Raw genomic sequence first — 25,451 nt, 5'->3', positions numbered from 1 at the left:
GGTTCCAGAAGGAAAGTATAACTCATTTCAAAATTTGTTTCTGGGATGAAAACGTCTGAAATGTGATTATGGGCTGGCATGGCCCTCCCTGATATACATCAGCTCTGCTTAAATTACTGCAGGCCTGAAGCTGCACAGGCCAGTGGCCTCGGTCAGCCCCTCTGTCTGGGTGTGGGCACTGAGGAGGTTAGAACAGGAAGTGGGAGGGGGGAGAGAAGAAGGATGGAGAGGGAAGACGGGACAAATGTATAGGGAGAGTGAGAGAGAGGGGAAATAAAACTTTATTTGTGGATTTATGGAGGAGTGAGGTGGGAGAGAGCACAGGGAGGCGGATGACAAACAAGAGATGTTACTACACCTTGGAAGGAGCATGTGAGTCACGAGGCCCAGCCTGGACGACCACTAGCCAGCTAACCTGTGAGCATGTCTTCACTCACTGTGGCTTCATTTAGAATGTATAGATACTATTGATTTGTGGTCTAATAATCATAATGCCACTGAGCTGTGTCCTCTCCGATAACTTATGTTAACAGGATAATTCTATGTACAATAGAAATGTAATGTAACTTATTTTGAAAGGATCCTACGTGGGTTTACAAATGTGATGAACTAGGATGTTTGCGTGAATATTCACAATCCTAGACTAGCTTGTTTCTTTCGTTTGCTCATCTTTGCTTAAAGTAGAAGCAGACAAGCTAACAAGACGACCGAAAAGTCGGTCACATGACCCAGCAGGTCGTAGAGCTTGATACAGAGTCTACACGCCTGTTGAGCAGGCAACATCTAGAGTGCATGACCCATTCATTTCATAACTTTGTTCCCATTATTCACAGCGAGCGGCACAGCAGGAAAAAAGGAAAGAACACTTTCTTCTAAAGGGTAAAGCTTATTGTGCTGTAACAAGACAAGGAATGGAGTGGGAAATGGACTGGGAACAGAGGATAATGTAGTTATATAGAGACAACTTGAGCCGCCTGAAAGAACACTGTCTGAGATAAACTCAATTAGGCAAAGAATAAAAAGCCTCAGCCTAAACACACCCTGTCTGATATCAGTTGTTAAAACAGCCTGGTGAGTCAAAACAGTGTGTTTCCTGAGTATGTGGTGGGCGGTGGTACTGCTCCTCCAGCTCATCTGTGCTGCGTTTCACCGGACTGCTCGTTAACCCTGGTTCGTCTGTGCATCTTTGATTAGAGGGAGTTAAAATGAAGATTACTGGGTCAGCTGAGACAACGCGGCTATTAAGGGTTATTGATTAGACGTTGCTCCCCTTCACCGGGGACGGCTCATATCATCACGAGGACTATCATCCGAGGGGGCCAGCTGCCAGCGGTACACAATCGTTGCCATAGGGATGGTGTCCAGGGAGACAACTGTGGCCTTTTAGCAGCAGCCACACAGCACACAGAAGGTCATTCCTCACCTAAGGTACCTTTCTCAGACTGTCCATCACAGATTGTTTCCAGGCAACCGGTCTGAAGCTTTTTGTTTTGGTTCTTTCCCTTGGAAGCGGTCCACCCTCTCAGCGTCGGCTCCTGCCATTTAGGCAACAAAATAGCAAACGCTTTGGAAAAACAGACAGAGACACAAGAGGAGCTGGCTGAAATGTCCCGTGAAGAATTATAAATGCATCAGCACAAAACGGTGGACCTTTTAACTGACCTACACGACAGGGGAATAAAGTGAGAAGTGGGGCCCGGTGCCTCTGATTGGGGCGTGGTCACACTTTCACCAATCCATAGAAGTCATTCTTGTTCCAGCCTCACAACTCATCACTATTTGGCACTAAATGGGCACACAGGAAACCAGGACCTGCATCTCTGGGGCCAACAGGGGCGAGCGCAGGAGTCTGGGACCGTCGACTATCTGCAGCTGAATCTCAAAAGAGCTGAAAACAGAAAGCCGGCTACACCTATCAGCATCCAGGGTGAGGGGGTGTGTCATACCACTCCCTGGGGGTGCACCTCAACAACAACAAACCAAACTGGTCAGACAATTGTGATGCCCTCCACAGCAGGGGACAGAGCAGAATGAGTCACTCAGTGAGTGCAATAAGCTGCTTCACATGTGAAACTGTGCTCAAGAGGACAGGTTCTGTGAGAATAATCAGGGACAAACTGGAGAACCTGGAGAACCCGTTTCATGTGTTCCACGTGGAGATGAACACGTTCAGGGACCCGCTCGTCCCTTCGAGGTGTTCGGAGGAGCTTTCTCTTTTCATTTTTTCTTACTGCGCTACTCACTGTGCATAATGTGAACAAAGCTATGACATGAATGTGTCACGCCGTGTACATTTTGCTTGCTCAACAAGCACACACACACACACACACACACACACACACACACACTCTCATTCACAGTTGGCTGCACAATGCCGCCTGCCATAATCAGGATGGTGTCCCCTCATGGACTGTACCATTCCATACTGACTGTCCCCATGTGCACTGTTTTCATACACATTCTACTATGACTGATTTTTATTGGCTGCATATTCATCACATATCAGTTCTATGAAAGGCGTCTCTGTTGGTGAAGCCGTCCATTTAAACCACATCTAACAACCTGGCTAATCAGCCGTGTGGTGTGTGTGTGTCGTATCGGCACATCTCTTCTACCTCTCATATCTTCTAAAGTGTGTTTTGTGTGGATCTACTACATCCATCAACCATCATCCTCTACATCCTCAGTGCGGCTGTGAATTTGATAATTATCAAGAACTGCTTACAAAATACTGTGTAGATTATCTTTTGGATTATTTCACCTGATGAAAACACATAGAAAGAAAACTCACTCTGCCATTTTTCTATTCTTTCGACACTGTCACTGAGTGTAAGCCCACAGTATATCTGCACGAGCACATATGCAAGAGTGAACCCGCTCTCACGACTGAGCTTCTCTTAGTCTAGCTGATCCATAGCTGAGTCTGTCTTTGCATGAATGACCATGATGCAGTCTGCGATAGCGTAGCTGTCAGCAGTGACAGCAAAAACCCTGCCGGGCTGGACCCCCTCCAATCGTATGTACCCGTACACAGAACACACACAAACATTATTGACTTGTATAGCTGTGGGCAGACAACAGGGCAGCTTTGTGCCAAGGTGTTGGCTGTGAACATGGACAACACCTCCAACTAGGGAGGTTGCCATAAATAAAAAAAAAAAGAGGAAGCGGTTCTGTAACGTCCAGATGTTTTTTTTTTTAAATGCTAAAACTTTTGCAGTTGTGTGATTTTCTTCATTTTCACTGTATCACATATGGAGGCAACTAATTATTTTGGTCTCAGTTTACACTCGTTTTTCAAATATGAACTTGTGCTTCTACATCACGTCGATGAAGAGAAGGCAGCGATGCTCTCAATCACAAACTAAATGAGTGGTGCAATAAACTGTTTTAGCCTGAGAGCTAAACTGAGCTGAACATTGTCGATAAAAACTTTTGTAAATGCAAAGTGGAGCGTCCGGGTTTCGCTCCATTTTACTGAAACTAATTTCAAGCCACTGAGGCTTATAACAGAAGCAGCCATTATGCTCTGTCAGTTCCCTTCTGACAGTCTGTCCACACTCCTGCAACTGGGCGTGTTGCCAAGACAACGGCTCACACACCTTGCCATCCGAGACGACCTGGGGGAGGCCTCCACAGGAAAAATTCACTAAATACACAAATGCATGCATGAACATACAGTGCAAACATCAATATGCATTGCTCCGCGCGCACACACACACACACACACACACACAGCCATGCACAACACACAGCACACAGCGGGAGTATATGTGCAAAGGGCCATGTGAGGCACCTCGTTATATACACAGCTGCGTCCTTGATGAACAAAAGCTGCAACAGGGACGAGGATACACTGCATATATACAGCAAGTACCACAAGAAACCATCAGTAAAATGTGAGTGTGTGCAGAGTGCAGCGTCGAAGAGAAAGACAGAGATTATTTGTGTGTCTGTGTGAGACACATAAAAGACAAGCTGCAGTAGTGGGAGTGGGAGGTTTACCAGTTTCCTATACTGCTGTTTCTCTTGGCGAAGCGTGGCTACTTCAAGCTTCAGAGCTCGGTTTCTCTCCTCCAGTAAGCGAAAGCGGTTCACATTGTAGACCGCTTGTCCCGCGGCCTGCTGGGATGGCGCTTCAAATCTTGCCTGCAAAAGGGGAAAAAAAAATTAAAATGAGGAAAAATGACCAATAAGAGACGTTTCTGGTATTATTTAATATCATTATTGGTGTTAACATTAGTGGGAATACTATAGCATGTGAAGTCGAACAAGTCTGAATATAAGAGTCCTCTGTGAGGCTGTGCTTGTGTCAGCATGACAGTGCTAACATGCAGATGCTAACCAGGAATAATGTTTAACGTGTTCACCTTCCTCAGTTAGTTTTGGGTCATTAACCAAAATAGTGGAAACATTTAATTTTTTTTAGAAAAGCCCATCAAGTCACTTGAAATAATTATTGTATTACTTGTGTATACAATGTTTTTCTGTATATATAAGGTTTATTTAATTTTCTATTTGTCTGTCCTTTGAGCTGCAGTAACAGCGAACTTTCCCCACTGAGGGATCAATACAAAGTTTTACTGAAGTCATTAAGATACATCATCTGAGAAATAATCATTTAAGTAGATGTAGTGATATCTGGATGGATAAATGCAAACTCAAAACAAAAACGACAACTGTTCCTGACGTGGGCACCGTGGACATCAGGACTAGATCATAGAGTTGCTGACATATTTCAGTCTGGACCAGAGTGATGGACAGTCCAACTGACCAAGACACAGACAGACTAGTCGGTATTAAAACTCATACATGTGGAGGAAACAAGGACTCCTCTAATGGAAGTCATGAAAAAAGCACCCGGGGCTACTGTCAGTCCTGCTTCCAGTGGTGTACTCAGGCTTTGGTTTCATCCCGCGGGGTCAGTCACAGGAAAAGGATTAAAAGGCTTGAAAATGAAGCTGCTACTGCAACAGGTTTTGAGCCTCAGCAGGATTTGCCAGTCAGTGTTTTTCTCCTTAGAAATTTCCTTGATGGGATTGAGTCCTCCATGGAAATCCACTGCATATCTGTAATAGGCAGGCTGGAAGCTTCTCCTGAGGTCTGAGAATAGTTTGTGTTCCTCAGTCAGTTGTCCCTCAAGCCAGACATCAATTTGTACAATTTGATGGCACTTTTTTGAGTTCACAGTTGTCTTTTTTTTTTTTTGGGAATAGAAATGCTCTGCTGTCAACCTTGTACTTTTCAAAATTTCCAATCACTTTGAGCCACTAGAGGGGTTGCAGCTGATAGAGGAACTTAGCAGCTGTTTGGCCGAGGTAAGAGGCAGGCTGATTTAGCATCAGTGGATGTAAACTCGGCCTGTGCCTCCTGAAATTAAACACCCTCCGAGGATGTGAGGATGCCCTCAGCACCGCTTTGTGTCAGAGGAAAGGACTCTTCCCTATAAGTTAATCTAAAAATGGATTTCATGCCTCGCTCCAGTCTATCTACTTTGAGTAATATAAATGTATGAAATAGGAACATTTTGGAGAGCTGCAATCTGAAATCACAAATGGGGTGTAGTCTTCCCATTTGCCTCCTGAAAAAGCACACTTAGCCAGCTCAGCCACTCCGATATCACCACAGCTAGGAAAAGAAAACATTATTGCCCTAGACAAAAGAAGCCCGCACGGTATTAATCTGAAGCCTGTTCACTTTTCTCTTTTTTCCCTCCACCTCTATCTCTGCTCGCGCTCCAAAATTTAAAATACCTTTTTCCATTTGAGGGAAAATGAAGGGAGAGGTGACGACGTCTGCCCACTGTTCCCTTCAAGCACTTGTTCCTAGAACAGACCAACCAGCAGATGGTTCTAATATCAGTTTATATCATTCTAATGCATCAATTAGCATGTTACCAGAGCATTTGGTCAGGCGCACAAAAGAACTCACACACACGCACATACACAACAACCGGATCCTCTGACTGCGGGCCAGACTATCATCCTCCACGAAACAAACACTAAAAACAAAGTTGCAGGCAATATGTCAGTTTACACGGACAGCCAAAGCTACCAAAGCCAGCGTGCTGGACCTGCCAAGTAGACAGAAAGACAGCCAGATCCACCTGCTAATACAGCAGACCTGCCAAGCAGACGAGCCTACAGATAGACCCACCAGTGTAATATGGTGGACTTTCCAAGAACAGACAGAGAGATAGATAGACCTGCCAACCGTTTTCCAAACAGACAGACAGACTAACACATTCGGTCAGCCTATTTAGAGCGAGATATCCGGCCATATGGACATCCATGGGAGAAATGATTTAGTCACTTAGACCAGAAAACCACTGGTGCACAAATGCAATGTGTACTCAAAAAAAAAAAATCACAGTTGTAACCTGATAACTTGTGGTCAGAACAGGAGGAAGAAATACAGAAGGACGGTGAAATTGGTTCTGAATATTTCACGTTTCAAATCTTTCATGAGCTTTTTAACCCCAGAAAAAATAAGAAAATGATAGAATGAATGATTCCATCCATCTGATCCCTCTTATCAAAGCCAGGTTGAGGCACCTAATTAAGACATCATTAAATTAAGCCGTCAAATCAGTCATTCACGCAGACAGCAGGGGCTGCGGCGGCAACCGGTCCCGGGTCGGGCCGGGTCCGTCATGACGTCCACTTGGGAGACGTCACCCTCGTACAGAGAGAGCTGCCAGAGCTGCTCTGACAGGAGCTGCGTCAGAGTCGGCAACCGTGACGCACTCGTTCACTCTGGGGCCACAGGAAATACTGACAACATCTCCTGCTAAATGTGAGCCCGGGGGGCCTGGGTGGGGGATTAAAAAGGATGCAGTGGAAGGTGCAGGGAGGCGTTCTGGGCCGCGCATCCACCCCCAAAGGTGTGCCGTCTAACACACTTTCTGAATGCCAGCCTGTTAATAATTGAGAGCGGATGACACAATGGTGCACTGCATCACATCACAAGTATTTGGATATCAGTTATTCTGCATAACACAGCTGATCCAGACTCACTCATCCAGGCATCTTGTCACAGAGCAGCGGGTATCTGTGTCGTCTGTTTGCTGAAGGTCTACAGCATCACACCACATGGGAATAAAAGATCCCAAAAAATAAGAGTGCTGCATGAACAGGCAGATTGAGAATGCGAGGAAGGATGAGAAAGGAACAAAGCATTCATTAGCGGAGAAGAACTGCACACTCGGCAGTGTCAGGGAGGATGAGAGAGAGAAGACCCCGCGGCAGTTACCTTGAGACTTTTCACATCACACAAAGGATTTTCCTTTCATTTTAGATGTTTCTCTTCCCTTCTGTATCCATCACAGCGGGACAAGCGCACACAAACTAAAAAAAGTGCTTGTCCACATGCGTTAGAGCAGCTCATAGGTTGCTCTTATCCAGTGCTGCCAAGCGCTTCATTAAAAAACAGCGTGTTTCCCCTTTTATTTATTCCAGTCTTATGAAACAAAGCCAGCGTCAGTCAGTGAGAGTCAAACCCAAGCAGTCAGTCACAGGTACAGGATTACATGAGCTATAAATGAAGCTTTGACTGGAGGCCAGACAGGGCTGAGACAGAATTGAGGGAATATCAAAAGCAGCTTCTTCTGGAAACTGACTTTTAAGCTCACAAGTACTAGGTCTGACTGTGTGTGTGTGTGTGTGTGTGTGTGTGTGTCACTGCTGATTTCTGACACACAATGTTGGACGTTTTAACCACTTCAGACTCTAAATGCACAGTATTTTTTTTTCCTTCTTCCAAAGAGAGAAATGACCTCTGTGTCTACCAACCAAGATAGAAAAGGTTAAAACTATGGAACGGCACCAAACGACAGCCAGTGTGCAGCTCAAAGGCACGTCAGAGAGGTCAGCAGGGCTTTAACCCGGGTCGACAGGTGCTGGGATGCGTTTCAGAAAGCCTTCTCACACTCATATTCATTTCAGCACAGTGTACCAGAAGATTGTGAACACATTTCTAGGAAAAAAGAAAAAATAATTCTCCTATGCCAGATTATTTATTCCTGTGAAAGCACCATCAGCTGTAGAAACACACTGCCCCGTTCTCAGTTCTCTTCTGAGAGCTGTCTGAGCTGCACAATACTGCACCAAACATTTAAAACTGATGCACAAGTGGAGGCTGTGGTAACTGTTTATTAAGCAAAGCAGATAATGTGGGCGGCTATTAAGATGTTACAGCACATAATTATGTAACAGCGGCTCTTTTACTACTTACTTTATGCCGTGCACCGTTAGGCTTTCCTCCAGTAATTAACAGCAACCGATTTTAACTCACCCTGACACCAAGAAATCCTATGTGCGTGTTCACTTAATAAAACCATAATTTTCTGGGATTTTTATGGCATTTCCACTTTATGGGATGACTTATGGTGTGGGGACACAGCAGAATGGATTAGGAAAGCAGCATGCGGTGGCTGGATTTGAACCAAGGGCAGTGTGGTTAAGTGGCGTGTGCTCAGCCAGCCGAGCCGCCAGGATACCCCAAGGTAATCTCATTTTGACTGGGGGTGATTTAAATAGATTGTCATATCGCCATCTGGTGTGTGAGTGAAACACTTGCACGAGCGCTGCCTGGTGCAGTCAGCCGTGGATGTACGGCTACGGAGCTGCAACCCCACAGATTTTCCAAAAAGAAAAGAAAGAAGACGTAGAGTGATGCCTCTCGTTCAGTGGAAGTGCTGCTGTGAATGTGTTTCACATGGAGAGGGATTCAGGTGGTCTGCTTCAAACGTGGAGCCAACTACTCAGGAGAGAAAGAATCCACTATCGTTCACACACACCGCTCCTCGTAAAGGGAAGGCACGTTATCTTTGGTTTCCCAGAACGCATGAAATCTGAGGATCACGGCAGCGTCCAGTGCGTCACTTGTGTGTTTTGAGATTATGAAAATCAGCAGTATCAAACAATGTATAGCAGGGGGGGAGTGGGACGACAGTGTGGACAGACATTAGTATGTTTTATCTGAGACAGATGATGACAGCGTCCCTACCTTAAAGGCAGCACCCCCTCTGTCCCAAAATGACTCTCTTCCCTTCCCGTCACATCACCAGCTGGCAGTGAAGGTGGAGGTGACACATCCGTGTGTGTGTGTGTGTGTGTGTGAGTGTGTGTGTGAGTGTGTGTGTGTGCATGTGTATGCCCGTGTATGAGTGGCTGTGTGTGCGGCTGCAGCGAGCGTTTCCAATCTGCAGCGTTAATAGCCTGCCTAGTCTGTACGCCACTGTAACAGGCTGGATGTCTCACCCTATCAGTGAAAGCAAAGGCAGTTACAGTGGCTTGGCACTCTCTCTCTCTCTCTCACACACACACACACACACACACACACACATGCTCTCACACTAAACACACAAACACACACTCCCTCCCAGTCCCACCCCTGAATCTGTTAACGCTGCCTCTCGTGCTCTCTGCTCCTTCCTCCACTTTAAAAATCCCCCCTCCCTTCCTTGTGTGCACGCCCTGTTCAACTGACCATAAACGTCACACATGTGGGGGAAAAAAAAAAAAAAAAAAAACAGATGTGGGTGGCAGCTTTCATTTAAAAAGACTCTGTTGAGCAGTGATGTGTAAATCATTACATCATAGATTAGCATTTGTGTCCTCTGGAGCAGATCGTGGTAAACATCTCTGACTCCTCGGCGTCTTACTTTCTAGCAGATAGACGATAATGGTTTTCTGTTTTACTGTACATCACCACATTTACACAGACGTATGTATGGTGTACTCAGTCACATTACTACGGGCAACTTTCCTCCAGCATGAAATCAAATCTACGCTGTCATGTTCCTGGACGGACCTCGGACACGACCGTCCCTTTGCTCTCTTCACCTCCTCTAAATCCCCGATCAGAGGGACTCAAATTAAATCAGCGCGGTGGTTTTCATGAGGTTACATCAGCAGCAGGCAGTCGATGGCCATTCTCTGCTTTAGCGCTGGGACGGAGGCACAGGACGGAGAGGAGAGGACAGACAGAAAGAGACACTAAGTGTGCGTGAGCGAGAGGAGAAAGCAGACCGTACGCTCTGTTCCACTCTGTTGCCTAGCAACACTGGCTCACTGTCTGCTCCCATCCTCACTGTGGACGCTCTGCTCTCATCCTGAATTGGTTTTCTGGCATGACATGAAGCCCTGTGAGACCAGGGTTCAGGAGCAGATGGAAAGTGGATTAGGCAGAAATATACAATGAACCTTTTAGATGTGAAAGCAGATGAAGGCAACGTGTCGTCCAACTACTCAAATAAGCCGCTCCACCTTCGGACCACGGCACGGCACGGCACGGCACGGCACGGCACGGCACGGCACGGCACGGCACGGCACGGCACGGCACGGCACGGCACCTTTCTCCCCACGGTTTGTGTTTTCAGAAGAATGCTGTCCTCTCCTGGCCTTATTTATAAAACGCTTGAATATAAGCAATGGCAGAGAGAGTCCGAACTCCCTAATCATTCTTCACTACTGTTAAATATGAGTATATTACAGAGCGTTGGCCAATAACAGAAAAGTTATTTTATGTTTTACTTAAAAGCCTCAGAGCTCTAATTGTGTAAATAACAACAATAATAACTTATGTATCAATAAATGAATAAATAAATGACCAAATAAATGTATAACTCAGGAATAAATGCATAGGTAAATAGATGAATGAATAAATTCTTCAATAAATACAGACATAAATAATTAAAGCATGCATAAACAGGACAGGAGAAGCTAATGAGGTGGGAGGTCCTAACCTTAGTCTAAAGCAGGACTAAACCAATCCTGCTTTATATCCCGCTTAAAACTTTTATTTATCATCTTATCCATTTATTTATGCACCATTTTTTTGTCCTCCATATCACTGGCCTATGACGCTGCTTCTGATTTGGTGTTTTTAAGCCCATTAAGAGTTATAGTCAAGGACAGAAAGCCTGTTACAATCTTTTATTCCTTAACAGAAGAATGAAATTGAGTGCTGGGCTGCCAATTTGGATCAGGAGATGGCATGATCGGTGTTATCAAAGCTCCCACAAACACAGCAGCAGACAGGTGTACATTAGTGAGGGCTGAATGAGGTAAAAGATTATTGGAAACGACGGATTTGTGGTCGAAAACACAAAACTCTCTATCTTACAAATGTTGAGACTGGAGGAGCTGGAATGAGATTAAATCACAATCAGCAATACAACAGCGATGGTGCTTTGGAGCAAGAATGGATGTTCACATCACATCAGAATTTTTGGTTTGGAAAAATGTTGAATGTTCTTGTTCTGCCATCCCAGGGATAAGATGTTAAACTGTCGTATAATCCTCGATTCTCACTTAATACACAGGGTTAAATATTGGGTCAAAATTGGAGTTGTTAAATCACAAAGGTACAAACTAACAGCTTTGCATAGACGTGGTGTATTTCTGTGCTGTAAAGAATGTACTGGAGAACTGCTAAAGCTAAAACCAGCTCTCTAATGTTACGTCATAACAATGAGTAATGAAGATCTGTCAGATTAGGTTGAGCAGATGTTCCTTTTTTCTAAGAACAGTCCATAAATTTGGTGCTTTATCCCTGGATTTCCTCCTCTGTGCTGGACTAATAACAGAGGAGGCCTGTTTCATGGTAGTAAAAGGATATTTTTATCATAAACCCTTCTAATGTTTATCATGGCAGCAGAGGCGCTGGTAGTAACAGATGTGCAGCGTGTGGTACCACAGTACCTTGGCCTTGGCGTGCAGGTGGTGATGGTGGACGTTCCTGGCAGCGATCATGGCCAGCTGTCTCTGGATCCACTGTAACTCCTTCTGAGACTGCCGGAGCAGCTCCTCCACATGAGCACTGGACGTGTGATCCCGCATTATCACCTGCAGAACACACACACACACACACACACATCCGCTGATTACACACACGGAGGCCACACTTCAAACCTCACACTGCCTTCACACCTCTACACACACAGCAAAATATACAACCCACATTATAAATGTACTGTACGCATGTTTACACACACCTTTACCCACATGGCTGTTGCTCGTACATGTAGAGCAGAACACAATAAAATTCTGTTGTTCAATTATATACATTCTAGCTAACATTTCTTACTTTGCATTTTACCACCTATGTTTATCTCATGCACTTTTATTTTGGTGGGCTGTCACACAATACAACTTATAACAAAACCAAAACGATTAATAACAATCTTTTTTTTAGTAGTTTAAAAAATAAAAAGTGCACGTGCTCGACAGTTATTAAAAAGGCAAAGATGACGTTGATCAGGTTGAAAATAATTTTCCAATAAAATGTTTTATTTTACGTTACCATCACATAAGTTAATGTCTGAAACAAATGTGCAACTGCACTTAGAAAGAACATAAACACACTGAACTCATGGCATATTGCATATGCACAACACTGATGAAGCTAACAAAGATTTTTGTGGCACTTACTTTACAATTCCTTCATCTTCTTTCATTAAAATCATCTTAACCTGCTTGTTACTGTAAGAACACAGATCAGTTCCTGCATCAGCTGGTCTGCATGTATTTGTAGGTGACGACTGGTGTGATTGATGTATACATGTGTGTGTCCATGTGCATGTAGACACAGAGAGAGAGAGAGAGAGAGAGAGAGAGAGAGAGAGAGAGAGTCTCCACTCAGTTACATAAGAGAGGATTATTGTATCACAGCAACACAATGACAGGGGGGAGTGTGGAAAAAACATCAGCTTTTATCAGCCGGTGCTAAATCCCCATCTACGTTGTCCTGTTTTGTACCTTTGCGCAAACACACACACACACACACACACAGATACACACACACACACACACACACACACACACACACAGTATTCACAGTAACCACTATACGATGACACATGGAGGGTTAAGAAGGTTAAAGCTGCTTGTACCTCAGGAGATTTGACTTATCTGACTCAACTGCTGCATCACACATAAAATCCAAACAGCTGATTTGTTTCCCGTCTTTTAGACTGATGCATTTCTTTTGTAATAAACTAAATCACCTGCAGAATAAAGATCTAATTTTTACCATTCAAACTCTGACGCAGCCCACCTTTTTGGGGCTATACCACCAACAGCAAAGTGTCACTAAGTAGTGCACAAAGAAGGAGCACCAGTGATCTGATCGCATGCTTGCTTTTTCTCAGAGGTAATAAGGAAAAAAAGCTTTGGGATTAACCAGGTCCCTCTTCGCCTGTCTGTCTTAGAGCCGCGGCCAAATGCTCAAACAGCTTCTCCGTGCTGACTCACCTTGGACAGCTTCTATTTCCTCGCAGGGGACTGGAAGAGGAGGACAGACTCAACAACAACAACAACAACACATAAAGCTCAGGAGTCCTGCAGATTTATGCAGAAATGTCCCATCCTGCCAAGCCCTCTATGAACCTGCAGGGCTAAGCATCTCTCGCACAGATTTATCAAAGTGAGAGGACAGAGCTGTGCCTACGTCATTATCCAGGCCTGAGAGGGGGTTTTCATTTGCTATCTACCTTTTAATTAATCTATCAGCTATGATTGATTTCATGATATCGCTGCTTAATCTCAGAGTGTGTCATCTCCCTCTGAGGAAGGCATCGGTGCACTTCTACGGTGCCGCCTCAGGTCCTGCTGGCTGCTCTGTTTACTGTGCAGCACACAGTCACACCCAGTCACACAGACAGATCACTTTAGATGTGACAGGAACAAGTGGAGTTCAGTAATGAGGTCACTGCACTATTTCAGACAGAATAAACACTTCTTTTTATATCATATTTTCCAAACCACGCACTTTGTTTGCAGTGGTAGAGTTTCAGTAACTGGAGAGTAACTTCAGTTGCAGGTTGCATGTTAATAAAAAAACAATGGTGAAAGTCTCAGGATATGATGCTGCAGCTGAAAACTCTAAACTTAAATGTTGGTAAAAATCCTTAACATACAGTGTGAATGACTTAATGAAAGATGATGACCCACCCAAGTGCTCCTCGGTCTCTCTCATCCTCCTCACAGTGATCCTGTTTTTCTGGCTTCTCAGTGTCCAGGTTCTGGCAAACACCGGCACCACGTGTCCGTGTGTCCTGTGATCTTCAAAAGCCCTGAAAAAAACCCAGTGAAACTTGGAACCTGGATGCTGTGGATGACTGCACTACATACCGCTGTCCGCTGGTGTGTTCGGCTCCTTCTCCTGCCTCCGACACTGACTTCATGTTTGGGCGGCTGACTTGCTCTTTTCAAACAGAGTTATGATTCAGACATTTCTCTCACGGCGTCCTTGTACCCAGAGCTGCCTGCTGGGTGGCCATATGGCACACCTAACCAGAGCAAGAAAGATAACCAGGAGATGGAGGAGAGCATTTCAGGCTCAGCTCTCACCTTTTCTGATGGGGGTGGGGGTGGGGGGGGCTCATGATGGCGTCAGCTGTCAGCATCCTTTATGGCTGCAAACCCTGATGTTAGCATGACCTGAAGCTCACAGAGCATCACACCTGCACATGCATGAGCTCCATCCACTGTGGCGCCGCCATTCAAACCATTGTTGCCCCCCCCTCGAAAATAATTGGAGGCTTATGTGTGGCGTTGAGACCCAGTCTGCACCTTGTCGCTCGGTGGGGGGACCTCAGGTGTTATGCATGGACTGTAGAGAAGAAGTGGAAGCCCGAAGTTCGGCATTTTACTCGCCGCCATCTTGGATGTTTATTCCGCGCAGACCTCGCCTCTGATTGGTCAGCCAGTTTACACACCTGTGCCCACCTTTGCTCCATGTGGGGGGGAAAAGGGGCAGTTCTTGCATGCAGCGTGGATGTTGTTCCTTCTTGCAGATCCTGTGGGCGTGGTTACATGCACACATGACCTCTTTTTGAATCCAACATGTGAACATTATCTAGCTGCACATCATGCAGCCACAGGTGCTGCTGAGTGTCTTTGTGTAGCAGTAACAGTACAAATGTTATACAGAGATCCTAAACAGGCCACACAGATCTGCAGCGCTGCAGTTTGATGGAACCATGCAGAGTTTTAAACCCTCAGCTTCTAAACTAAAGCCCATCCAGGTGTAACCACTTCCACTGAACACACCTCAGACACAGAGGTTCCTTCACCGTGAGCTTTGGAAAAGGTTTTTATTGATGAACAACAGTGACACACGTGTGATTACGGAGACAAACATAATAGCATGACTTCAGATCAAATGCAGCTCCCATGTCCTTCCTGCTGATGCTGCAGTAGCTAGGGTTGATCTCAAAGAGACATTTATACTTCCTGTTCAGGGCAAACCGCTGTGAACATTCAGCTAGATGAGTGGACTGGTCCCAACAAGTGATACCTCCCTGCGAATGCAGTTCCTTGTCTTGACTTGTTTTAATCCAGACAGAAGTGCTGTCCCAACACATCCCCCCCTCCTTTCAGTAACTGTGTGGCAGTCTCAAACTCCAGTGGGATGCTCTTCACCTGAGACTGCTTCAGGTCTCTCTCCATCAGCTGCTCGGAGGAACATGGGACACGTTACTCATGATATTCAGACGACTATGACGTCATCATTTCTACAGGCGAACAGGCAATAGGTGTCATTATTCTAAAATCTAAACTATTAAACACAACAGAGACAGTTTGGAAGTGTCACGTCACCTCGTATGTTGTTATCTCCAGCACCTCGCTGATGTCCTCCTCCTGTTGTGGCAGGGGGGTGTTGATCAACATAGCAGCTTTGGCCACATCAGGATGGTAATGTTTCTGCAGCGTCTGCAGGACAGCCCAAGAAATACACAGAGCATGCTTATACCTGACTCTTACATGCATATAAGAGTCCATCCTGTTCTCCAAACGTAGCTGTAGCTGATGTCATTGGTACATACTGCACACACCTTAATCTCCCACAAGCTGCTGTCTAGAGCACGACACTTAGCAGGATCCTCTTCATCCATCAGATACGGGTCCTCCAAAGGCTCTGTCATCATGAATAGAGACAAACATCTACATATGTCCAAGAATACTTTAACTAAATAATGTAATGAATTGGCCAGGAAACCCCCCCCTCACATTTTCTGTGGGTATGAGGTGTTGAATCCCAAATGTAGAGAGACTGATACTCACCATCTTCTGCGCTGGGCTTGTGAGTCAGGACTCTGCAGGACGGGTGTCGACGGATCAGGTTGTAGATGAAGGGCAGCACTATGAGGAGGGCGGTGGGGGGTGCTGTGAGAGCCAAACGAGCCAGGCGTTTGGCAAACGCTGCCACCAGGTACACCGGCAGATGACTGGAGGCACATTCACAGCATACATGTTGCTAATGTACACTGAATATGCTGTTTTCACTTTTTATGGTTTGTATCTTTAGTAGCAGGAAGCAAATAATCTCCCCCAGGAACTACTGCTGCATTATCAGTCCACCTCTGTGTGGGTCAGCGGTCCACCATCAAATGATGTGGTTGTGCTCAGACGATGATAACTGGATACACTGACTGACTGATCTTACCTGGAGCTGAGGAAGAGGTTAGCCAGGTGGAAAAAGCGCGCTCTGTACTTCACGTGGAAAACAGAAGGCTCCAGCAGATTATACAGCTTCTGGTAGAAATCAGGGTAATTTCTGCAAACACACACACACAAAACATGTTACAGTCTAAATAATGTGACTATTCAAAGTGGCCAAATGCATTTATGTTTCACACGATACTCACAGGTTGTGTTGATGTATGAGGACAAAAAGGCCATTAAGGGCCAGCAGGCTGATAGCCCCACCTGTTAAATTACAAAAACATCACCGATAGACATAAAACATAAAACATGCCTCTTATAAAGTAGCTCAGAACGGTCACTACTAAACCACACGTACCAACTTCATAGGCTGCAGTCAAGAAGTCAATCATCAGCGTGGGTTTACTCATGTGGGGCAAGATGGAGTCATGGAGGATCACCAGGACCTTTTTATACATGCTGCTCGGCAACTACAACAGCGGGACGAGAAATGAATGAGAGGAAACAAAGTATTGATGCAACAGAGTCACAGACGTACAGAGAATGTTGTACAGAGACCCTGTAAAAAATATATTGTGCAATCAAGCGTTTCATGACACCTTATACTTGAGAAAGCCCAGCCACATCCTCTCAAAGGCACGCTTGTGTTCCTGTGATGGAGGTAAAACATTTAACATCGTCTTTAGGAGCTGTTCAGAAGCTGAAATGACAATCTCTGATTCTGACTATTGTGTTTATTACTTACAAGCAGTTTAGCGGCTTTCCAGTCCTCATGTTTGGCTGGGGAAAAAAAAATACATCACTTTAATGTCTCCACACAGCGACAGCTCAGCATCATCACAAGGAAACACGAGGACTTAAGGTACCGTCAAACCAGCCAGGTCTCACCTTCCTGTTTGACCATGAAGTTGGCGAGCTCCGACTGCTGGCTCGGCACGCTGATGCCGGATATGAGGGTGAAGGCGTTGCTCTGAAACAGCGGCAGCACTGCCTGAGAGGAACACGACAAAGCCAACAGCGGTCAGCAAACCAAAACTGCATCTAAACTGTGACAGTGAAAGTAACGACGCAGCACAGCCACAGCGTCTGTCCTACCCCTTTGCTTTTCTCCATGACTCTGCCCACACTGTCGCGGGTGGAGCTCATGACATAATAGCGTACATCCTCCATCTCGAGGAACTCCTGGAATCTGGAGATCAGCAGGGAGTTGTCTGTAGTTTGGGACAGCAGTCTGTCCACCAGTGCCTGACCGGAAAATGAGAACAGAAATATCAGTTGTGACAAAAAAACAAGTTGCTGTTTAGTCAGGTTGTGTGACACTAAATCCTACCTGGATGAGCTCTCTAGGGAAGCTGTAGTGTTCGGTCCAGTCCAGGTCCTCGAGGGGGTGCTGTCCTTCTACTGCAGCAAATTTCATCAGGCAGCACAGGGCGCTCTCCTGCGTCCAGACAGGGGTTCATAAAACAGACAGCTCAGATCCATGGCTCCCTTCTACAGGTCCTGTTCAAACACATCTCCACATGTCAGCTCACCTTGACCCCGTGCAGCTCATGGCTGAGGAGCTCAAGCAGCATCTCCACACAGCTGTTGTAACGGTGCCTCAGGAACATGCGATACCTCTCTTCAGCACTGTGCCCCCCTGCAGCAGGAAAGAGGCGAACAGGGTGAGGAGATCATCTGCAGCCCAGGTGAGAACCATGTTCTCAGGTGATCAGACCCACACAAGCAGAAACAGTCTTTTAACCACATTATTTCATGAAATACACGTGTTCAGTATAGTTTAGTATCCCATCAGCCTCCTGGGCTGCAGGCACAGCATCTCTAGTGTAACCTGCTCACAGCCACCTCATAACCAGGGTTGATCCTGATCTTCTCCTCACCACTCAGAGCCTTCTCCTCCTCCTCCTCTTCCTCTGCAGGCAGCTTCCCCACAAACAGCTCTTTCCTCTCCAACAGGGTGCAGAACAGTTTGCTGCAGGCACCGACAGCACCGACCACCTCCTTGTCTCTCTCTGACTGCAAACAGAGGTGAGACAGTAAACCTGGTTAACGTTAACCAGCATGTCTAACAGCTGTGGTGCTCAAACCGAAGACAGTAAAACTACTTCTGTTTGTTTACCTGAAGGACCTCGAGGATGTCAAACACGTCGTTGGCATGTTTTCTACTCTCAAGTATACTCTCAACTTTGCCATTTAAGTCACTTAAGTCGACTTTGGCTTTTTTTAAAGGTTGTTCTGGTGTTTTTGTCGATCTCACGTTGCGCTTCTTGGCCGGCGCCATGTTTACTGAGTGATGCTGCGTTCAGGGGACTTTGGGAGAATACGGAAAATAGTGATCACACACATTTAGAAAGGCAAACGTCCTACAAATTTTGTTAACGAATTTGAACTCACAACTATAGTATAGTGTATAAATACTGTAGTGTGTGGCTGTACATCACATACATATATTCGATTTTTCTTGTCTCTCAAAGTGAAGCAATGATGGTTGAGAGGTGGACGATCTACTTTACGATAAATCCATAGACCAGTGAATGCAACACTACTACTAACACCACAGTGTAAGTTTCGCCCCCTGGTGACCGGAGGGTGAAGTGTCACTGCCAGAGTACAGCTGACACACATTTCATTAAAGAAATGAAAAAGTGCATTAGGTAGCTCTCAGCTGAACTCTGTCAACACGCTCTCAGCTCAAAACACACATTTAAAATTATCAATAACTGTACAATAAAACAAGAGTCTACCAGATCTTCTCTGCTGTAAAAACTAGTGTCTCTTCTAAATGCCAGATGACTTTGCTAGTTTAATAAATGCCAATAGCAGTGGACTAATAATAAAAGGTTTACTTCAGGTTTTTGGGTGTGAACATTATCCTCCTTCACGTACATCTTAAATGATATTTTAACGCCTAATAAACAGTTGATCACTGAGATTTTACAAAACACAGATATCCGAGTGTTGAACCCTCATTTTAGCTGCAGCTGAACTTTAAAATTCATTCTTGCTCTGACGGTGGATTTGTGGTACAGTGTGAGCATTGTATTGAGACATATCTGCATTTGTTACGGTGTGAAATCAACATTAGGACACAATCAGGGTCGACAGAGAGGCTTTTATCATGTTTAATAACATTTGTATAAGAGAAACAGAATTTAATTCCACTAAAAAAAGTCAATCTTGAAAAAGAAAGTGTATTCCCAACAAAAGAGAGAACGTCTTGGTGAGAAAATGTCTTCTTCCAGCAGACTGCGTGACCTAATCGGAGTCATTCCCCACATCTGCACCGTCCTGGAGGAAGAGGAGAGCAACAGAAGGAGTGAGAATACACAATAGAACAGCAGTGACTTTTAGTTTTAAGCATCAGCGATTTGAATAATATTCTGTGATGACTTCCGGACACCTGTTTCTGGTCCTTGTTGTCTCGTGCGTCATTGGCCGTGGCCTCAAAGTCGTGGATAGGAAGTGTGGACATCCAGCTGACCATGGAGCCCTCCTCACACTCGGTCTCAACAATGGTGGGGTAGATGTGGGCCTCCTTGAAGGCCTTGATCGCCTCCTCCTCGCGGTCCCACTCCAGCCGCTCGTGCAGCCCGTCCCCTCCAAATCGTTTGTTGTACCGGTCAAAGTGAACCCTCTCCAGGACCAGCCCCAGCCCCGGAGCCTTGGGCACGTCCACCTTCTCCTGTCCCCAGCTGCGCTCTATCACTGCCTCCGTGGTGTAGCCCTTTACCACCGCGATCACCAGGCCGATCATCTTGCGGATTTGGTGCAGCATAAAGCTCTGGCCTCGCACAGTGATCACTGCAAATTCGGTATTGTTGCAGAGAAAAGGCTCTCCGCAGAGCATCTCTGTGATATAGCGGCGGGCGCTGGGGTCACTGGGAGCCTTCTGAGAGGTGAAGTTGTGGAAGTTGTGGGTGCCTTTGTAGAGCGCAAACAGACGGTTCACCCTCTGAAGCGTCTCCGGCTCAAGGCGAAAGGCTGCTATGTTCCCACAATCATAGTCTTTTAGAGCAAAGGCCACTGTTGGAAGCATATAGCAGTATGTACGAGCATCACAGTTGTTTTTGGAATTGAACCCCTGGGTCACCCGTTTAAGACCTGTCGGAAAACAAAAGTAAGAATCAAACGTCTCCTCTTTGGTGGATTCTATCCTTTAGTATCCCCCCCCCCATCCTCTTGGTCTAGTTATTCAAAATGCGGGTGAGAAAACACTAACAGATACCATGAACTCACCGAGCACTCTGATCTGTGGTGGCAGGTGCTCGTTGATTTTTTCGGTGATGTCTTCAAGGAGCCGCAGCTTCAGAGACACCACCTGGCCAGCAGCAGACACACCCTGAACAAAGGCAGACCGACAGTATTACGTATGCAAACTGGCGTCGTGGCCTCCTAACGTACACCGACCGCTGCGCCACAAACTCACACCTTATCTGTTCTGGCACATCTTTGGAAGGACATCTTCTTCATGTCGTCGCCGTGGTTCTCAGGAATGCAACCGGATTTAATAAGTGCAGTGACGAGATCATCTTCTATGGTCCTAAACTGAGACGTTCCTGGATTCCTCTGAAAAACACAAACACATTTAAATTCAGCGAGATGTGAGAACATAAGGCGCTCCCACCTGAGAGGAGAAAACCAGCTACGGTCTGTACCTGCATGCCGTAGTATCCTTTTCCAGAGTAAGCCATGAGGAGGACTACTTTCTTTTTTGGATATTTCTTTTCATCTTCAGTGTGTTCCCCCTCTGCCTTTATTCTCTTGGTGGCCTGCCCCCTCTCTGCACACTCTTCGTTCTCCTCATTGGCTCTTTTCAGCAGCTTGGCTGTCTGCTCATCTCTGGGTCCTTCACTCATCCTGCAGCTAAACAACGCAGAAAGGCCACCTGTGAACACAACACCAGAGGGAGGCACTGATACACCCCCACCTGTGTGTCACACCCAGTGGTGGATCACGTCCTGGGGGCTTAAATGTGGCTGTAGACTCATCACTACCGTGGCTTACCGTGTCTCTCTGAGGTCGGTCTGCGGGTAACTAAGGCACTCAGCAGCGGCCGGATTTTAAACATGTCCTGCTAAACCATCACCACAAGATCATCCAGCTAAAAGATGCAGACAGGAGGCATCTCGGCTGAAGCACAGCAGCCACCGCGGAGCAGGAGCGAACAATCGGAGCTTCAGAGGAAAACACGACCTCCTAAATATTTAAATTAACCTTTAAACCCAAGTTTTACTGACTGTATTCATCAGTCTTCCTGAATGAAGTCCAAACTGCAGCTGCAGCTAGCAGTCCTGCAGCACACACACATGGCCAGCGTCAACTCTGACCTCTGACGTAAATATCGCGAGATTTGTCTCGTCCTCTCTTCCGTATACGTCACAGCAGGAAAATAAATGAATAAATTATTATTATTTTAAAAGTTATAGTTTACGGAGGATTTTTTTTTATTTCCACATGAGCTTTATGAAACATTCAACCTTTCAACTTTTTTATTTTTACCTTGAACTTATGACTTATTTTATTTTAATATGAGCAAGTGATGAATCTAAACTACTTTAGCAGGTATTAAAGGACTGAAATCAGGACTATTACAATTATCTTTCATTTTCCAATTTGCAGAAACTGAGCATCATACAGTCAATTATCAGAGAAGTCCAGGTTGTCTATTTAATAATAATAGTTTCAGGGCTTTACCTTTAGTGGGGGAGGGGGGGAGGGGGGGTGACATAAGGGACAAAGAGCATCACATTCAGCCAAACAGCTCAGAGATCATTTCCAGAAAAATCCACCTGCAGTAATAATCTTTGTCCACTTGAGTGCAGCAAAAGCACACTCACAGAGGCTGCTGTGGAAAACATGGTTTTTAAATGCTAATGACAGTAAGTTGTGTTTTACCTAATGGTTTCCAGTCAAACTCACAGTAAATGTCCTGCTTTTATACTCAGGAAGGATTTTAAAGATCTACTGAGCTTTGATTGATCTTTATGGCTTTAGCTACCAGTGCCTTGTTGTGTGAACTGAACTGGTCCAGAGGTTTACGAGAGTCTTCTGTCACCTTCACTCACATCATTTCGCCTAAACTCTTCCTGCAGTTTAAGCAAGCAGACATGATGATGAATACGGGCACAGCCTGAGCCCCTCTTCACTATTTTTAATCCATCTGAAGAAGCCTCATCACATTAACTGACTGAAGCTACTCATGATGTGCTGTGTCTCGTGTAATTGTGATGCATGTGGGTAAATGCTGAACTCAAACTACGCTCAGCAGGCACTTCCAGAGAGGAGAAGTGTTTATGTCTGTCTCAAGGACGCCACTATAACCATGGACAGTGAGGCCGAACCTTTAAGCTTCTCATCCATGGATGGCCTTAGAATGCACACTTGCACTTTTTCATAGCACCTTATAAGGTGACCAACAAGCTTTCTGCTAAAAAAAAAAAAAAAACACCCAGTGCCTAACATAGGCATGCTATGGGAAAAGGGCCCTGGTTGCCACAATCACATATCACACAAAGCATGTGCCCATTTTTCCAACCAACGCTGGTCTTACAGGTGATTCAAAATGAGAGACAGGGATTGCAGGGATGCAGCTGATGAGGCTTTTCTGGATGATACAGCTCAGAACAGGAGTACAGCCACTGCCTTACATAGCAGCAAACAGGAGCACGAGCAAGTGTTCAGTCCTAAAATTAATAAGCTGAGCAGAGAGAGTCTTGTTCAGTTCCCAAGCGGTAATGTACATGTATGTTGCCCCCCTCAGATGTCCTACAGTAACCCCCCAGTATGAGGTTCAGAGGACAAAATACTCTTTTAACTTTGGGGATTAAAATAAACAGCCATTTTCTTCATGATAAATAACCATGTATTTTCTTAATGAGCAAGAAGACCTCATTAGACATGTCTTCTCTGAACTAGCAGAAATGTTCACATAAGCCCCCTGGAGTCAGAAACAAACAAAGCCAGCACTGTTGTAATCCTCAACATCCTGATATGTCTCATCTAGGAGTCTGATGGAGAGAAAATGAGCCAGTCCTACAGCAAAACACAATCTCCAGCCTCAGAGGAGAGGCAGAACAAGCTGAGCGAGCTGCCAGAGCAGACCTAAACCTTCCTCACACTCACCTGTACTCCTACATAGTGTGAGCTGGCCGGTCTTTTCTCACAGGCAAACAGCCACAGCAGAACCTTGATCAGATTGGACTGAAACTTGCTGCCTCTGTACTGCCCCCACATATAACTCACAGAAAATAATTAATTAAAAACCATCCTGATTGTCAGCACAGAAACCCACAGCTGTCGAAGCTGTTGCCCTGCTGGCCGACTTACATAAGCTGCTGGGCAAAACAAACAGCACATATTTCTCAGATGTGAAAAATGGAATGGAGTGAATATATTTGCAAATTAGCAAACATTAAGAAATGCTTCAATCGAAAGGGAGAAAACAGCAAACTGAGCCATTCACTCTTAAACCTGATCTTATTTACTGAAGCAACATTGCTGCAGAATAACTAGAATGAATTATCTTGATGCTACAGCTGACTGCCGTCCTTCTGCTGTCTGAACGGACTGTTAAAGGGTCGACTCGGCTGGAAACTGCCAAACACCACTTTGCTATCAAAATGGATCCATTTTGTCAGGATACAGTAGTTTTATTCTGACAGTGCGTTACGCTGCACTGACTGAACCTTGCCTCTGTCTTGGTTTTGGTTGACAAATCTGACACGTCACATCTTGAGTTACATTTAGATTTAAAAATCACATTGTGCGTTTTTGTGACCAACATTTTCAATGAATACAGACTATCCCAACTGTCCCAACTGTCCCAACTGTCCCAACTGTCCCTATAGCTGCACAGATTTGCTCTTTCCTTGTCAGTTAGCAGGAGTCTGATTGTGGCAGCACACATTACTCACGGTGTCTGGAAATAACTTGTTTTTCAGACAGACAGCAGATACTGTCGGCTGCAAAAGACAGACACCGTCTCACACAGGAGCTATCTCGTCGTCTTCAGGGGTTTTTGCTGGAGTCCTCTTGTTACCTGTGAGGTTAGCACTGCAGCCATGTGAGGAACCTCTGCGCTAGAAGGATAAAACACTTCCAGCTATTCTCCATGCACATGTGGTCCTTTTTTCTTGAGACTATGTCCCGGTGCAAAAAGGTTAGACATGTCACTGCCTGTGTCACAATGGACTACAGGACAGGACTACTTTAACTGATAAATTCTTTCAGACACTGCCACAGGCCACGGAGCACATGATAAGGTCTGTGTTATATCACTGACACTGCTGCTCTGTCCATCCGACAGAGAACAAGATTCATCTTAGACGACTCCAATAACACAATGACCAATAGAAGATAATACAGCTGATATCTGTTCCCTGTGACCAGGTCCTGCACTGGCAGCATTTCTTTGTGGAAAGTAAAGATTTATTGAAGTAAATCTAAATTTGTGTCCTCATTTATGTGTCACAGAGGATAAAAGATAGAACAGCAGACTGTTTCTCAGTAATGACACAAGTAGAAATGATGAAATACTGAATTATGAAATACTGAATTATGAAATAGGAAGCTTGCTTGTATGACCAGGACCTCTATAGCATTGCTGTAACATTTAAATTCATTATTGATGGAAATTGAATGAAAATAATGTGAATTTGACTGGATATCATACTTCCTCAGTTGTATTGTGCTCAAAATACAATTAAATATTTAAGAGTTTAATCTCTACAGCATTACCAAGCATCACTGTCACAAAGTAAATTGGTCCAAAATATCTCTGAGTTATACAGCTGTAATCAATACACAGCACCTTTATGTCTTTCATAACGTAAATAGAATCTTTGTTCTATGACATCTATTTGACCCTGCTTGTAATACAGTGATTGACATATTTGTGCATTTCATTGATAAGGGCAGAGCACAAGTACTTCCAAGATGGAGAAATAATAATTTTGAGTTTGGTGTGTCCCAAAATGTGTTAGCCTGTTTAGAGACAGAGCT

At 45.1% G+C, this 25,451-nt stretch overlaps 3 protein-coding genes and 1 long non-coding RNA gene across 5 annotated transcripts in view; all 4 read right to left on the bottom strand.

Annotated features, from left to right (window-relative positions):
• Window positions 1-11,843, bottom strand: part of rimbp2a (RIMS binding protein 2a) — a 51,879-nt gene extending 40,036 nt beyond the window's left edge. The window contains 2 exon segments of the mRNA XM_070850716.1: window positions 4,006-4,149; window positions 11,706-11,843. Of these exon segments, the coding sequence (XP_070706817.1) occupies window positions 4,006-4,149; window positions 11,706-11,843 (282 nt within the window).
• Window positions 1-25,451, bottom strand: part of LOC139219083 (uncharacterized) — a 348,076-nt gene that overhangs the window by 120,649 nt on the left and 201,976 nt on the right. The window lies entirely within an intron of this gene.
• noc4l (nucleolar complex associated 4 homolog) lies at window positions 15,071-18,745 on the bottom strand. Its single transcript, XM_070850351.1, has 15 exons — window positions 18,571-18,745; window positions 18,332-18,467; window positions 17,984-18,090; window positions 17,782-17,889; window positions 17,547-17,696; window positions 17,340-17,442; window positions 17,197-17,231; window positions 17,051-17,101; window positions 16,810-16,921; window positions 16,655-16,715; window positions 16,453-16,563; window positions 16,071-16,234; window positions 15,842-15,924; window positions 15,606-15,719; window positions 15,071-15,458 (listed from the first exon to the last, which is right to left on the bottom strand). Exons 1-15 carry the CDS (start codon window positions 18,730-18,732, stop codon window positions 15,339-15,341), a joined length of 1,617 nt encoding a protein of 538 aa, XP_070706452.1. The 5' UTR covers window positions 18,733-18,745; the 3' UTR covers window positions 15,071-15,338.
• pus1 (pseudouridine synthase 1) lies at window positions 19,558-21,757 on the bottom strand. 2 transcript variants are annotated; one of them, XM_070850581.1, is made up of 6 exons: window positions 21,456-21,757; window positions 21,107-21,336; window positions 20,880-21,017; window positions 20,688-20,790; window positions 19,852-20,552; window positions 19,558-19,739 (listed from the first exon to the last, which is right to left on the bottom strand). In XM_070850581.1, the coding sequence occupies exons 1-6, from the start codon at window positions 21,517-21,519 to the stop codon at window positions 19,707-19,709; spliced, it is 1,269 nt and encodes a 422-aa protein (XP_070706682.1). In that variant the 5' UTR covers window positions 21,520-21,757; the 3' UTR covers window positions 19,558-19,706. The 2 variants fall into 2 exon arrangements, with proteins under 2 accessions (XP_070706682.1, XP_070706683.1); XM_070850582.1 differs by having other exon boundaries at window positions 21,107-21,314; window positions 21,456-21,545.

This window comes from Pempheris klunzingeri, chromosome 19 (assembly GCF_042242105.1).
Source record: "Pempheris klunzingeri isolate RE-2024b chromosome 19, fPemKlu1.hap1, whole genome shotgun sequence".
In the NCBI taxonomy this organism is placed as follows: domain Eukaryota; kingdom Metazoa; phylum Chordata; class Actinopteri; order Acropomatiformes; family Pempheridae; genus Pempheris; species Pempheris klunzingeri.
The sequence above is the reverse complement of the archived record's forward strand: the minus strand, read 5'-3'. Positions and strand labels throughout refer to the sequence as shown.